We start from the raw sequence: 16,976 nt of genomic DNA, 5'->3' as shown, positions 1-16,976 counted from the left end.
TTTACTTTTGGGATAGATGGTTATTATAAAATATTTTCAGGACTACAAAATGTTAAGCATGGTTATCTAACCAGTTTTAGCAAATGCTAAGAAAAGAACCTCATTGGCAAGACCATGGATCAGTCAGTAGTTGGGGTAATCAAGGGAAAAATAATCAACATCAAATTTTATTGGAATACTATATTTTTTTCAGCATCAAGCACTGATATAGAGGTGCATCCCCTTCCAAAACAAAATAAATATTCAAATGAAAACAATACAGTTTTCTTACTTTTGTGATGAGAATGCGGTATCTCTCTAGCATGGCTTGGTTATCATGGCATCCTGCTAGCAGCTGCCATACCTCTGCCCTCAGCGCCTCTGGGATTCCACTCTTCACTAGTGAGGCCAGTCCTTTTGGTCGTACACTGAGGTTATTGTGCCTGTGGGAGCAGAAAAAGCAAAGTTGCTTACCTATAACAGGAACTCTCCAATGTTATTCCTCATTAGTGGGCGACATCATTCAACGGAGCCCAGTGCCAAAGATTCATAAAAAATTTTCTAGAAGCTTTTGGCATGCTCGACTAAGCATGTGCATCATGTCCCATGACACTGCACAGTGCTGGACCACCTCTGTTCTTTCACAGCTATTACAATAAACAAGAATCAACAACTCCAAGAGGAGGCAGGTAGTTTTGTGAAGACTTACATCCTGTTGTCTTCAGAGAAGACCTGTTACAGAAACATAGCAATGACAGCAGAAAAGGACCAATGGTCCATCCAGTCTGCCCAGCAAGCTTCCCATGGTAGTATGTGCCATGCAGGTTACCCCATGTATCAGTCAGTTTTGCTTTTTCCAAGGAAAAGCAGGATGCTAAGTCCTCACCAATGGAAAATCCCTAGCTAAAGGCTGCCCAAACAAAGAAAAGGAAAAGAAAACAAACCAGAAAAACATTGCCATCAGGCAAAATTATGTTTGATGGCAATTAGCCATTTTCTTTACTTTTTCCATTATTTTTTTTTTTATTGGGGCAGCCTGGAAAGCAAAAGTAACAGGCAAGGATGGCGTAGAGTTCCATACCTCAAAAAGACTCAGCAGAACAGACTGACCAAACTTACTGTCACACTGGGAGTATCTATCCATATAATAGTGAGATGTGAATTTGTGGTGAGCACTCCAGTTTTATAAATCTCCTCTATGGAGGCCGATGTCAGGTGGGCCACTAATATCACATGGCTCTAACATTGTAAGCCTTGACATTCCTCAACAGATTAACACCTACCTGGGCATAACAGAAGGAGATTCAATCTGCTAGACAATTAAAAAGGGTGTGCTTGTCAATGAAGGTACCAGATTTGTTGGGATTGAAACAAAAAGCTGGATGAACTTTACCATTAACAACTATTAGATACAACAAAGATTTTGCTGGATGTATGTAAGATGTAAGGTTTAAACAATGGGAACTGAAAGGACTTACTAGATTTAGTCACCTGTTGAGTGTTCAGGGAAGGGTAATGTGCCCTGAATTAAAAACCAAATATGATCTAACTGATGGTGACTATTTTGCATATTTGAAAATTCATAATTATATCCATCAACGATTGAGTAAGCAATGGCTGGGAAAAGGACCCTCTGTTTTTAAAAATTATTGTATGATGAAATTACCACTTAAAAGGTTTCTAGGGTATATAAGGTAATAGAGGGGTTCTTATAACATAAGAAAGAATGGAGAAGAGATCTTGAATGTTCAGTGGATGAGGAGATATGGGAGGACGTCAGGAAAAGAATAGAAAGAACTTCCATCTCGGCACATCTAGCAGAAAATTCTTTTAATGTGCATCTGCAATGGTATTATACTCCTGTTCGACTGAAGCAAATGTTTCCCAATGTTTCTGACCAATGTTGGAGAGATTGTGGGGATAAGGGAACCATGGCACATATTTGGTGGAAATGTGCAGCGATTATACCATATTGGAATATGATATAAAAGTTGATTGTAGAAATCACAAAATTTACATTGGACTGAGGCCAGGTGGTGTTCTTATTTTCAGCTTCTGTGGAGGGCATGCTGAAAGCAACTGACAAAGTAGCATCTCAAGTACTGTTGGCAGCACGATGCGAGATAGATGCCCATTGGAAAATTAAAATGGCACCTGATAAGATGGCAGTTTATAAAATACTTTTGTATATCTATTGAAATGAGAATCTCACGGTGATACAGGAACACTGAGTACATTTGATAAACAGTGGAATTTATTTCAAACTTGAGGTAGAGACTACTACAATACATTCTTGGCTGACTAAGAGGAGGGAGGTGGGATTTGTGGCTGAAAACTGTTAATTGTTCTTGTTATGTATTCTGTGGAGCATATGTAGGCTAGCTGATATAAAACCTTCAATAAAAATTTTAAATTGGAAAAAAAAGCTAGGTGGACTTTAAGGGGTTCCATCTACTTTAGATAGAAGGCTAAGACTCTCCTACAATCCAAACTGTGCAATGCTTGTTCACCTTTGTGGACACAAAGCCTGGGGAAGAATGTTTGAAGGACAACTGACAGGGTGAGGCAGAATTCTGACACTATCTTAGGCCAGGACTTAGGATCTGTACACAGCACCACACTGTTATTATAAAATTTAGTATAAGGTGAATAAGTCCCTAGGGCCTGCAGCTTACTGATCATGCAAAAAAGATACCGCCACCAAAAATACGATCTTCCAAGTCAGCTATTTCAATTCACAGTTTAGTGGCTCAAATGGAGCTTTCATCTGCTGGGAGGTACCATGACATTATTATTATTTATTTGCTTTTATATACCGAGATTCAGCAAAAGCCATCAAGTCGGTTTACATACATCAATTTGAAAAAAATAAAAAGAGGATATAATGTAACAAAATATAACAAATGAAGTAACAAAATGAGATGTGTATTACAAGATATATATGTCATATGTTACGAATAGGAATGTGGTTAATGAATGAAGGGGGTTGAAAAGTGGGAGAGTCATGATAGGAGTGGGTTAAAGAATGTAATGAAGCAAAAATAGAGGGAGGGGGAAAGGATAGTGGAAAATTAGGGGGAGATATGTATGAAGATGGGTAATTGATTTTAAGACATTATAAATGCTTTTTGAATAGCCAAGTTTTTTGTTTTTAAGTTTTTGTTCTTTGTTCAAGTCTTATTTCTGTAGGTAGAGTGTTCCATAAGCCTGGTCCTGCAATTGAAAAAGCATGGTCTCTTGTAAATTGATGGTGTGCCATTCTTGGTGAAGAAGTTAAAAGAAGACCAGTATTTGTTGAGCGTAGGTTTCTAATTGAGTCTTTAAAAAGAAGTGTGTCTTTCATCCATTCTGTTTTGTTATTATAAAGAGCTTTATGGATTAAAGTTAGTGTTTTACATGTTATTCTGTGAGGGATTGGTAACCAGTGTAGTTGTTGAAGAATCGGAGTGATGTGTTCAGATCTTTTGCAGTTGGAAAGAGATCTGGCTGCTGCATTCTGTAGAAGTTGCAAAGGTTTTTGGTTGATGTTGGAAGAACCAGGAGAATTGCATTGCAATAATCTAATTTTGAGAATATTATGGCTTGTAAAGCTGTTCTATAATCATCAAAATGCAGAAGAGGTTTGATTCTATTTAATATTTGTAAATTAAAGAATCCTTCTTTGATTGTATTACTAATATGCTTCTTTAAGTTAATTTCATTATCAATTGTGACTCCCAAATCTTTTGTATTCAGGATAAAATCATTATCTGTAGGGTAACTGATGAGTTGAGAATCAAGTATAGGTGCAACTTGCGCCTGCCCAAGGCAGGCATAACTTGTAAGTTAATTTTTTTAGGGGGATTTAGCTTAGGGCTGGGGGGGGGCAGGAGAGTTAGGGGAAGGGAAGGTGGTGTGGGGGGGTAGGGAAGTTCCCTCCCAGGCCGCTCTGATTCGGAGCGGCCTGGGAGGGAACGGAGGAAGGCAGCGCGGCTCGGTGTGTGCAAGATGCAGAATTGTGCACCCCCTTGCGTGCGCCGACCCTGGATTTTATAACATGCATGCGCATATTATAAAATTGGGCGTACATTTGCGCACGCCGGGTAGTGCACACAAATGTAGGCTATGTGCACTTCTTTTAAAATTTACCCCATTATATGTTGAGATAGAGCATCTTTATTATATAAAAAAATTGTAACAATATTATCTTAAATTTTATTTACAGTCGATTTAATAAAGGTAAATTCATTTTGACCGTGATCCTCTTGAAACTGCTTACAAAATTCTTTGAAGGTTATGATTATTTCTTGGGACACACATCGAAACTATTTTTTCAGTTTTTACAGGTAGTATATCTCAGTCTTGGGACGCATTGTTTCCTAAAGGATTAAATCAAGACCCAGACCCTGTGTCTCTGCTATAATTAGTTGTTTCTACCTCATTATTTTTTATTATTCTCTTACCTACATTTTTTCAACATAACTGACATCACTTAGCCCTTAGCTGTATATGATCAGAGTACATGCATGGCGTCTTCTGTCCCTTTCTCTTCTGATTTCCAGAGGTTTGCTTCTTTTTTAACTTTATCTTTTTCTTTTTATATTCCTTGTATATATTTATTCATGTTTAGGGTTGTGGGATCAATATTACTATATGTTGAGATAGAGTATCTTTTCATTATAAAAAAATTTAGCATTATTTTAAATTTTATTTACATTTGGTTTATTTAATACTAAAGACAACTATTTTGACCGCAATCTTTTTTGAAATGTCCTACAAAATTCTTTGAAGGTTATGATTATTACTTTGGAACATATATTAAAGCTACTTTTCTAGTTTTTACAGATAGTAAGTATATCTCATTTTTGGGAAACATTGGTTCCTAGAGGATTAAATTAAGATTTAGAACTGTGTCCTGGCTATAATCAGTTTTTTCTATTCTTTTTTTTTTTTTTATTATTATTCTCTTACCTATGTTATTTCAACAAATCTGACGTCAGTTAACCCTTAGAGCTATAAGATCAGTGCCCATGCACGGTGGTTTTTGTCCCTGCCTTTTCTGGTGTCCACAGGTTTGTTCTTCTTTTCTTTTTCTTTTTATATTCTTTGTATAAATGTATTTGTGTTTATGGTTGTGGGATTAATACTATTATATGCTGAGATAATGTATCTTCATTACAAAAATTGTAACAATATTATCTTAAACCTAATTTACAGTCTGTTTATTTAATAAAGGCAACTTCTTTTTGATTGCAATATTTTTGGAACTGCTGATAAAATTCTTTGAAGATTGTAATTACTCCTTGGGACATATATTGAAGATATTTTTCTAGTTTTTTAAAGGCAGTATATCTCAGTATCTTTATAAATTTATGACATTTTTCTTTTATTCTTCTCTCAATTTTCACTGTTTCCGTGTTATACTTATAACCCAGTTCCTATTTTTAAATGTACATGTATTTGTTAATCGATTCTATTTACTACCTCTTAGATACTTAGGGGGTCATTTTCCAAAGGTATCGCACGTGAAAAGGGACTTTTCACATGCGATATCTAAATCGGGGCGGAGTCGGGGCAGCGTCCACGACGACTTCGCTGACGGCGAAAGGTAAGAATCCCTTATCGCTGCCAGTATCGCACCCAATAGCTCCACCTTTCACGGTGGTGCTATTGGGTGCGAAAGCCAGCAGCGATAGCACCGCAGAGGTGCGATCGCTGCCGGCTTTCACAGGCCCACCCCCCGCTAATGCAGGATTTTCTAAGTTCTGCATACTTAGAAAATCCAGGCCTGAGTTTGTTCTATTTCTTCCTTTTTTACCTTATTTCATATTTTCCATCTGTCCTTTTCATTTTGTTTATTCTAGTAATTCGTAACTAGTGCGCTTGCACGGCATTCTTTTTTTCTTTTGGTGCTACTCTGACAGTTCTCATATCTTTAGTATTTCTTCTTTAAATCTATTTATGAGACAATTTATATTCTTAGAGCCGATAAAAATCTTGTTTAATTCATATTTATAGTTTATCTGAATGAGAATAGCAATCTTGCAGTTACTGCTATTTCCCCGAAATTTGTGAAACGTTTGACTCAATCTATTGAGCTGCTTGAAGGTGAGGCTCATTCTTCAAATTGTTTTCTTGTGATTTATTTTATTTCTAGCACTTTGGCGCCTCCCCCTTTCTTCTGTACTTAATCTCAAACATATTTTTTGTAAATTTTCAGGAGGTTTATCTTTGATGCATTGAAGATTAATAAAATTTCATTTTAATTACAAGTTGTCAGAGCGCCCTAAAATTGAGTAAATAACAGGACAGTGCCACACATTCTTATTATATTTATGTCCCAAATAGTAGCTCTATAACTTTGGTATGCTCATTGAGTTCTTTCATTTTTGTTAATGCTACACAGGTTTCCTTTCCATCTTTCCCTGATGGTATTATAGAAAATATACTAGTGAGTTTCTTTTGTATACTCTTACTGATTCTTAGTAATGTAAGTATACATGTTTTATTATAAGATTGCTCCTATTTTTCTTCCTGGCTCTTTTCAAATTTTTTTCTCTTTCCTTTTTGTTTTTTAGTTTGTCGATTAAGACGAGTTATGCTGTTGCCTGCACTATTTGAATTTATCATTTTCACGTGACTTTTCTGAATTTTTGCACTTTGATATAACTGTGGTCCCATGAAAGTACATTTGTATGATTATTCTTTAAGTGAATGTCATTTGTATGAATATTCCTCATGTGAATGTGAATTTTATATTTTTCAAGTATGGGTTTGAAACTGTGTAAAAAGTCACAATAACTATCAGGTTTCTTGTTTAGGTCTTTTTATGATGTTAAGAAATCCCCGTGAAGAAGCTATTTTATAGCGAAACACGGTTCTCTGGTGGGGTTTTCTTTATGAGAATTATGAATGTAGTGGTATGTAGTTTGAACGTGATGGGGTGAATTAGTATGTGAATGTAATTGGTTTTAACTTAAAATTAGTAGAGTGAGCCACCTTTAGTTATTGTGACTCTTGGTGTGATATTTTTGCTATAAAACCTTTTTGTATCAAGTAGCTCTAAATTATATTGTTAATAAAATTGTGAAGCACATTTTCTCCTTGTTTCTATGTTTTATTCAAATGAAGATATGACAGGGGACTGACACGTACTGCTGATGCCATAAAGCCCAACAACATCAATATGTTTTATGATGTCTGCTGACTCATTCTTATGTCCTCCACTGCAGACATCAATATCATGTTACAGCGCTTAGCAGAAATCTATATTGGGAGAGGAGTACTAGACTGGTTTTGTTCATTGTTTGCGGACAGTCACCAGCAAATTCATGTAGGTCAACTATTCTCTGATTGGTATCCCATCCATGCTGGTGTTCCTCAAGAATCCTTTAAAATTCCAAGCCCAGCTGCATTCAATAGTAAAAAATGGCTTTTTCAAATTGAGGAAGTTGAGGCATCTCAAATACATCTTGGAAAGTAAAGATTTCAGATCAGTGGTTCAAGCATTCATCCTAGATTATTGCAACACTTTTTTTCTAGGCCTTCCCAAACATCATTTGACCGCCTTGCAATTACTTCAAAATGTGGGCTCACTTGATATCAAGCTGTTATATATGGAACAACATTACCCCAGTTCTGAAAGCTTTACACTAGGCTCCCCATAGAGCACAGAATATAGTTTAAGATACTAACTTTAACCTTCTGAGATCTCCATGAGGGCTGCCCTACTCATCTTGCAAAAGGGTTAAAATGATATCATCCTATGAGAGCACTACGATCTGAGAAGTTATTTCTCCTTGCTGAACCCAATGTGACTAAAATTCGATTAAAAGAAAACTGTTGTCGTGCTTTCTCTCTTGCAGCTCCCAGCCTATGAAATTATCTTCCCTTATCTTTCCACAGGATTGATGATCACAAAGGTTTTATGAAACTCTTAAAAGCTCATATGTTCTGAAAGGCTTTTGCCAATTGTGAATGATTATATTTTAAACTTACATTCAGTATAGTTTCAAATTGTTTGGGATTTTATTTTATTCTGTTTTAAGTTTTATCTATTTTGTTAATTTTTATGATGTCACAATTATTTATTATTCACTATTTTACAGTTTATAATTGTTTATTTTATGTTTATCTGTTTTATATTTTCCTGGAATCTGCCTAGAACAGGACTGTACATAAAATTAATACATAAACAATCCTTTCTTGTGGAATAAAAGCTTTCACCTGAGTCACATCTAGCAGATCTGATATAAATTCCAAATGAAATGACAGGCTCTAATGAGACTTGTGGTAATTTAAGATGAATCCTAGTAACTCAAGCACTCATTGAAAAGCAGAGAGCAATAATGGAGTTGCATCAACAGTATGAAGGATTATTGGTTAAGGGTAGCAACCACTACAACAGCAAGTTATCCTCATGCACTCTTTTTTTCATTTCCATCCTCTAGACCAGGGGTGGGCAAGTCCGGTCCAGTCGGGTTTTCAGGATACCCCTAATGAATATGCATGAAATAGATTTGCATACAACTGAGGCAGTGTGTATGCAGGTCTCTCTTATGCATTTTCATTAAGGATATCCTGAAAACCCGACTAGTTTGCAGCCCTCGAGGACCGGAATTGCCCACCCCTGCTCTAGACTTTAGGGATCCACAGTGTTTATCCCATGCCCTTTTGAAATCTTTCACCACCTCCTCCTGAAGGACATTCCAGGCATCCACCACCCTCTATGTGAAAAAATATTTCCTGACGTTGGTTCTGAGTCGTCCTCCCTGGAGTTAGACTGGAGAATCCCATCTGCAGAAGTAGAGAGATAGTGGATGCCCTGGAAGGGGCTCTGTTCAAACAAATGGTAATGAAACCCATGAGTGAAGGAGCTATACTTGATTTAGTACTCACTAACGGGGATAACATCTCTAATGACCGGGTGAGTGCCCATGTCAGCACCAGTGATCATCAAACGGTATGGTTTGATATCGCAACTAGGATACAGAGAAGTCACATAAAGACCCGAGTTTTGCATTTCAAAAATATGGACTTTGTTGAAATGGGGAAGTACCTAGAGGGAGAACTAGAGGACTGGGAGAAAATGAGAGAGGTGGAACAACAGTGTGCAAAACTAAAAGGAACAATTACAAAGGCAACTAATCTATATATTAGAAAAGTAAACAAAAGCAAAAGAAATAAGAACCCTATCTGGTTCTCAAAGGAGGAGGCTGACAAAATAAAAGCAAAAAGAACAGTGTTCAAGAAATATAAAGGATTCCAAATAGAGGAAATCAAGAAAGAATATCTGGTGAAACTGAGGGAGATGAAGAAAGTAATCAAGAAAGCAAAAAGTCAAGCGGAAGAAAGGATTGCCAAAGAGGTAAAGCGAGGTGGCAAAACATTTTTCAGATACATCAGAGAAAGGAGAAAGGTCCAAAGTAGTATAATGAAATTGAAAGGTGAAAAGCATCAATGTGTGGAGAGAGATGAAGAAATGACAGAAATATTAAACAAATACTTCAGTTTGGTGATCACTAAAGAAGACCCTGAAGAAGGCCTGTCGCTAGTAAACATAAGAGAATGTATGGGAAAAGCTAGGAAAACTGAAATTAGATAAAGCCATGGGACCTGATGAGGTTCATCCCAAGATACTGAGGGAGCTCTGAGATGTGCTGGTGGGTCCGCTGCATGACCTTTCAATAGATCCCTGGAAATGGGCATGGTGTGAAATGATTGGAGAAGAGTGTTGGTGGTCCCACTTCACAAGAGTAAGAGCAAAGAGAAGGCTGGAAACTATAGGCCGGTTAGCCTCACCTCGGTGATGGGAAAAGTAATGGAGATGCTGCTGAAGGAAAGAATAGTGACCTATCTACAGAAGAATTGCTGGACCAGAGACAGCATGGATTCAGCAGAGGAAGGTCCTGTCAGATAAATCTGATTGACTTTTTTGATTGGGTGACTAAGGAATTGGATCGAGGAAGAGCGCTCGAAGTGATCTACTTGGATTTCAGCAAAGCTTTTGATACAGTCCCACATAGGAGGCTTATGAATAAAATGAGAAGCTTGGGAGTGAGTGCCACAGTGGTGGCATGGATTACAAAATGGATGATAGATGTGTGATGGTAAATGGAACCTACTCTGAAGAGAGAACAGTGTTACGCAGTGTGCCGCAAGGATCGGTGTATGGACTGGTCCTGTTCAATATATTTGTGAGTGACACTGCAGAAGGCATAGAAGGTAAAGTTTGTGGTTTTGCAGATTATACTAAGATCTGCAACAGAGTGGACACGCTGGAAGGAGTAGAGAGAATGAGACGTGATTTAAGAAAGCTTAAACAGTGGTCAAAGATATGGCACCTGGGATTCTATGCCAAGAAGTGCAGAGTCATGCATCTGGGGTGTGATAATCCAATAGAGCTGTACATCTTGGAGGGTGAAGGGCTGTTGTGCATGGAGCAAGAGAAGGACATTGGGGTGATAGTGTCTAGCAATCTGAAGACGGAGAAGCAATGTGACATGGCAATAGCTAAAGCCAGAAGAATGCTGGGCTGCATAGAGAAAGGAATAACCAGTAAGAAAAAGGAAGTGATAGACCCCTTTGTACAGGCCCTTGGTGAGGCCTCACCTGGAGTATTGTGGTCAGTTCTGGAGACTGTATCTCAAAAGGGACAGAGAAAGGTTAGAGGCGGTCCAGAGAAGGGCAACAAAAATGGTGGGGGGTCTCCAAATGACTTATGAGGTGAGGTTGAAGGACCTAAATATGTATACCCTGGAGGAGAGGAGGTGCAGGGGAGATATGGTACAGACCTTCAGACACCTGGAAGGTTTTAATGATGCTCAATCAATAAACCTTTTCCATTGGAAAGAAATCAGTAGAACTAGGGGTCACATAATGAAACTCCTTCTCGTAATAATCCTCACTCTGACATTCTTGTAGCCATTCACAGAAAAACAAGAATTTTCTAATTATACATCACAGTCATGACTCTATAGCAAGCTGGCCTCCTGTCATCTGCTTGGCATCGCTTACTATGAAGTCAGATTTTCCTTTTCCTCAAAACCAATTTATCTTCAATTATATGGACAATTTTGCTACTCATCACTGATGGTTCAAAATGTGTATTTACCATAGCCTTCTAGATTAAGATATCACAACATATTCCAAATACTAGTTAGTGTATTTTGTTTACTGTAAAATACCATGGGCAATCTTGACTGGAATTGTGATATAAAAGACTGGAAGGTATGGAATTATGACCTAGGATAATCCACATACTCACACAAATGAAGAACTGAAAGATACAACTGCTGCTTAAAGCTCCTTCACATTCTGGTCTTATAACAATACTAGAGACCTTCTTTTTTTTTATATATTATTTTCCTATCAAGATTTATTACAACAAGGAAAAAAAAAGAAGGAAATCAATGAAAAAAATTACATGGTTCTGGGTAAATATCAGAGTTCATTTTGGTGGACAGAAGCCAGAACAGTAAAAAATAAATAGAGTAAGCAGATTAGAATCCTAGAACAGGGATTCCCAAAGTTTTTATGAAGACCACCATATAATTTTAAAAATAAGTGACAGGACTAGATGAAAATGTTAATGGCATCTTCTCCCTTTTCTCTCTCTCTCAATATCTCTCACTCCTTCCCCTCTTCCAGCATCTCTCCTTTCTACGTTTTCCCTTTTTTCTCAGCATTTCTTCTCTCCCTTCAGGATCTCACCTCACTCCTTCCCTCACCCAGTATCTGACCTCTGCCTTCCCTTTACCCCCAGCATCTCCCTTTTTTCAACACTCCTTTCAGTATCCCCTTCTCCCCGCACGCCTTTCAGTATCCTCTTCTTCCTTTTCCCCTCCTCCTAGATGGGCACAGTTCCATGTGCTTTCTCGCTAAGCAGCAGATCCAGTGGCAGCTTTGGTCTTCCCAATAGCAGTTGGGACTTCCTCCATTGAAGCTCCAGCCTTGTTTCTCAGCAGCTGCGGCAATAGCAGTTCCGGCTTCCAATGCAACTCCAATAGTGACTCTGGCTTTGGAAGTGGATCCAGTTTCCAACCTTTACCAGCAATTTCTTTCTTCCTCCTGCGGTGTAGGCATGCAGTTGTGGCTGCAGCATGTACATACTGCTCCCACGCTATTTTGCTGTATCTATGGTCCATGCCCAGTTCCTATGCATGCATGCCTCACTGTCTGCTTTCTAGGGGATGAGATGTTTGAAAGAATTGAAAGCCTGCAGCTATGTTTTTGAAATCAGGGTGAAAATCAGGAATTTATTAATGGATTCAGTTTGAACTGAAAAGGAAGGACCTTAAATATGATTTTTTTTTCTAGTAAAAGAACCCAACTTCGGGGGTTTATTTACTGTGGGCTCACTGGGAAAAGCAGTGTGAAAAAAGCTGTTTAATAGGACGAGAGAGGAAACTTTTGTATATTTGGTATTTTAGGAGGTAATTTTATAACAGTGTGCATACAGTGGGCACAGTCATGCACAAGTTATTCCAATTTTCAAAGCACACATCAGTGGTACTTCTCTCTCTATCAACCTCCTTCCCTCACTGGTGCTTTTTCCATGCCTTGATGGCAGCTTAATAGCACCAGTAGGTACGAGCACTGCTCTCTTATGCTTCCTGCAAGTGGAAGAGAGCATAGGAAGGGAGAGGATCATGCCATGTTGAGTGGTTGTCTTGATTTCTGACTCCCTTTCCTTCCATCCAGGTCCCCTCCCCCCACCCCAGAACAGCCCTGCATCTGAGTACCTGCATCTTTCTTTTGAGAAAAATAAGACAGTATTAAGTTATATTTATTAATTTATCTAAGAATGACTTATATGTTATTTAATTCTGCAAACTCCTAAAAGGTAATAAACATTTATGACTTTTGCAAGTGATAACTTTCATATAAGAGGTCAGCTTTATTGTAAACAATTAGTAGAGTATGTTTTCAGTGTAAAATTGGAAATTAATTGATGCCCCCCCCCCCCAAGCTGCTAACATTAAGCTTTCTCTTCTGTGGGGTCTTCTAACAACTGCTGCATGCAGTGTTGGCTCCTTAATTCAGTTTGGACACATCTTTGAAAAATTCAGTAGCATATGCCTTTGACTTGATTTAATTTCTGACTCTCACTGAATTAAGAGGAGACTTGAAGTCTGTTGCATGAAAGCAATCCTCAAGACACTGCCCTGTAGCAAATGAGAACTTAATGTTCTCTAAGGGCACTTTATATTGAATAAGACAGAACAGAGTAAACAACATTAAACCAAATTTATGCAATTTGACACTCGGTAACAGTTACTTTCACTGGAGGTTTTATTTTTGTTTAACTTTCCTTTTTTAGAGCGCTAAAGCCCAAGTTTAAATGACCTTCATAGGTAAGCAGTTTGATCTAGTCTGTATCTAACAACCTGACTATATACACATCATTTTGCTTAAATGACTTGGGAAATTTACTTTAAAATACAGTGTCCAGTAACAGTGAAAATGGTTATACATATAAAACAGATCTACTTGCCACCTCACTGAGGATCCTGGTGCCTTAGATTGCTGAAAAGCATTGCTTAATCAGTTCTTAAATACCCCTCCGGTAAGGACTGTGATCATTGCATTTCATAATGAAAACATTCTCTCCAATGACATATACCATGTGCAATATACAAAGAGATCGATATTTAGGACCATTTGTCTAAGTTCACACTTAGCCAGACAAATGGCAGGATTTGAAAATCCTGCCACACCAACCAGCCCAGAGATAGCCAGATAACATGCTATTCAGCTAAAATGTTATGTTGCTAGCTCGGGGATAAGTAGGGCAGGGAGGAGCTGATTCTCTGGCTAAGTTAAGTGGATAAACGCAGATTTTCAGCATTATCCAGCTAATATAGCTGGATAACTTTAGGATCACTGAAGAGCTTGATAAAATTTAAGATAGCCAGGTATAGTAACTCATTATATCCCAAATTTTTTATGAAGCTGTGCTCTAAATAGGACATTGGGACATAATGGGTTAAGTGGCATACCCATGCCATTGAATATCCCAGCTAAGTTAGCTAGACAAGTTTATCCGGCTACCTTTCCTAGCCAGCCAATGGCTGAATATATACTTCAGAGAAATAATATACCCATCACATATCTTGGTAAAGGCAGATATTTTATTTACAAGACATAACTGCTGGAGTATAGTACAGTTCTGTAAACATGAAAAATTCTGAAAATAGAAAGTGCTACTAAAAATAAATAAGCTCAAATTTCTGCAAAAAGAAAATTAAAATAAATCTCGATACAAAGATTTTAAATCGCCCTTTAGCTAGTTGTTTAATGAAGGTTCCCACTTAAAACCTGGGAACAACTGTCAGTAAATTTACTGACAGTCAGTAAAAACTAAAACAAACAAAAATATTCCATAATAATAATATGAGTGAAAGGGCTGCTTCTAATGCTGTGGCCTCAGGCTCTACAAGGCTTAAAATGTTCAGGAGACTGTTTCCAGGATAATTGCTGGTCTAAACGGCACTCTAAGCAGTCAGTGGGGGTGGGAGATCCCTCTCTGATCCCGTAGCTGGCCAGGAGTACCCCCATCTTCTGGCATGGCCACACCGGAGCTTACCTTCCTTGCACTCTCCCCTCTTCCCTATGCACCCTGCTTCTTCACCCTTGCGCCGCAGGCCAGCATGTCTATCCGGTTGCTCTTCTTGCCATAGCAACAGTACCTTGGCTTTTCCTCCTGTGTTTGTGTGGCTCACTGATCAGTTGTTTGAACCGTGCAATATTTATGATTATTTCTGGAAGAAAGTTTGGATGTGTATGCAAAAACTAATGTTACTGAAGAATTTTGGGTATGGTGGATGAGTCCTTAATGCCTGAAGCTTGATGACTCTTCTGGCAGAAGTGACTGCAATGAGAAATACTACCTTAAATATTAAATATTGGAGATTACAAGTATCAATAGGCTCAAAAGGATCTCAGCTGGCTCAGGATCACAGTGAGATCCCAGGACAGTGATCAGGTGGTTTTATAGAAAGCCTTTTGTAGCAGGACCTCTCACTGGCTGGTGCCAGGTCTCATTGTTGGCACCAATAAAATGTCCTTCCTTGATAGAGCCCTACTTCCATGCTAGCGGGAATTTTGAGTTGTGTGTCAAGGCGCACCAATCTAATGAAAGCGAAGGAGCCTATGCATGCTGTGCTCTGGGGGCTGAGTGCATCCTGGAGTATTGCATCCACATGAATGAGATGGCAGCACCCTGGTTGGCATCTGTTCTGGAAAGGATAGATGGCTTAGTGTGTCATGTAAGTATTCTGTGCCATGAAGGAAGGCACCTACATCAAGGAGGCTATCGCCTGTCTCAGAGTTGAGAACATGTTCACTCTGGTAAAACCCTGCACCAATGGCCCTGGCTTCTTTGGTGTCTACAGAGAGAGCCCTGGAGAGGATCCTTTGGATAGTTTAGGAGTTCTTCTCGGTGCTTCAACTGGCGACATAGTTTTCTGCACCCTGCTCACCCCTGACTTGTGATGAATCCGGGAACCGGCACCACAGGAAGAGTGAAGCATAAAACTTCCCAGACTTGCATAAAAGAGAGGAAGAATCTCACCTCAACTTCTTGCACTGATGATGCTTTGCTCTAGGAACAGGAGCAGCTCCACCATCCCACCTCATGCCAAGGCTTTAAGCTTTTAACTGACAGCGCTTTCTACAGGGCCTCCATCTTTCAGGTGCTGTACCACTGTGCCCTCAGGGACATCCAACCACAACTGTAACACTTGAAGGCATCATGATCCAGGCCCAGGCAGTAAAAATAGACAGAATGTGTATCTATAATGGACATATGGCACCACACAGGCCTTAAAACTGCAGTTTGCAGCCTTCTTGACTTCAGACTTTTTCTTTTTTTAAGAACTTTGCAGTAGAAAAATTAAAAAAAAAGATGTAATGAGGCAGAATGAAGCCAACTAAGAAGATCAAAATAAAATTGTATAGAGACTGGAAACACATCCATGTGGTAGCTCAAAGAAAAACTGAGTGGCTCACAAAGCAGTGTGTGCACATGGGAACACCTGCGCATGTTCAATAAGAATTTCTCTCAGTTCTGAGAATTAGGTTTGTGTCAGTGCCATCGGATTATGGCTATTTCATACCTGCTTGTTGACAAAGAAACAGAAATATATTTTCTCCTATACTAAGCAAAATAAAAAGATATAATAGATGCACGTTATAACAGTTGACATATTCCAATCACTAAACTGAAAATAAAATACCTTTGCTTGCCGGGAATTTTATTTTTCAAATTTTTCTGACTTCTTTTTTTCAATCTTCTCCTAACTCCTTTTCTAGGGTCTCTTGTCCATTTCTTCTCTCTTCTCCTTTCTTTATTTTCTCCCCTACATATGACTTGGATACTGATCATTCCCTTTCATCTCTTTTTTTTTCCTCCATATCTCCTCACGTCATCCCTCGAAATTGAATCCAACATGAAACCCTCCTCCCATCCCTCTGACCCCATCCCGACAAAACTACTACTCACCATACCAAAGATCATCTCCAAACCCCTTTCCGAAATCTTAAACTGCTAACTGCTCCCTGTCTCTTGGAATAGTCCCCGACGCACTGAAATTAGCCTCCCTTAAACCCTTACTGAAGAAACCAAATCTTGATCCAGGGAATCCCTCTAACTTCTGTCCCATTTCTAACCTGAAGCATACCACCAAAAAAAATCAACAGGCATATACAAAGATTGTAAGTGTGTATGCTCTCTAATCCTATCCCTGCGGTACTATGAAAGACTTTCGGAAATGGAAGACTTTCGGAAATGGAAGTCCCATCATGGAAGGAGATCCAGATGGCATTTCAGGAGGTACAGTAGACAATCCACAAAAATCTAGGACACTTAAAGCTGCCTTGACTCTTGCTCCCCTCCACTCTTCCATCCCCCTACACCAAGCACATACGCTCCCCACCATCTAAATGCTGCATACCTGTTCTTTCCCAACAAATCATTACTTTCTCTCCCCTTTCTGCTTCTCCTCCCCAACCACCCT

The 16,976-nt window shown here is 38.7% G+C and overlaps 1 protein-coding gene across 1 annotated transcript in view; it reads right to left on the bottom strand.

Annotated features, from left to right (window-relative positions):
- The window catches only part of RABGAP1L (RAB GTPase activating protein 1 like), a 768,100-nt gene that overhangs the window by 543,503 nt on the left and 207,621 nt on the right, over nucleotides 1–16,976 (bottom strand). Inside the window, 1 exon segment of the mRNA XM_029618149.1 lies at nucleotides 272–422. Within this exon segment, the coding sequence (XP_029474009.1) occupies nucleotides 272–422 (151 nt within the window).

Source organism: Rhinatrema bivittatum, chromosome 10, assembly GCF_901001135.1.
Source record: "Rhinatrema bivittatum chromosome 10, aRhiBiv1.1, whole genome shotgun sequence".
Classification (NCBI taxonomy): Eukaryota; Metazoa; Chordata; class Amphibia; order Gymnophiona; family Rhinatrematidae; genus Rhinatrema; species Rhinatrema bivittatum.
Note: the sequence above shows the minus strand (reverse complement) of the source record. Positions and strands in the feature narration are given on the sequence as shown.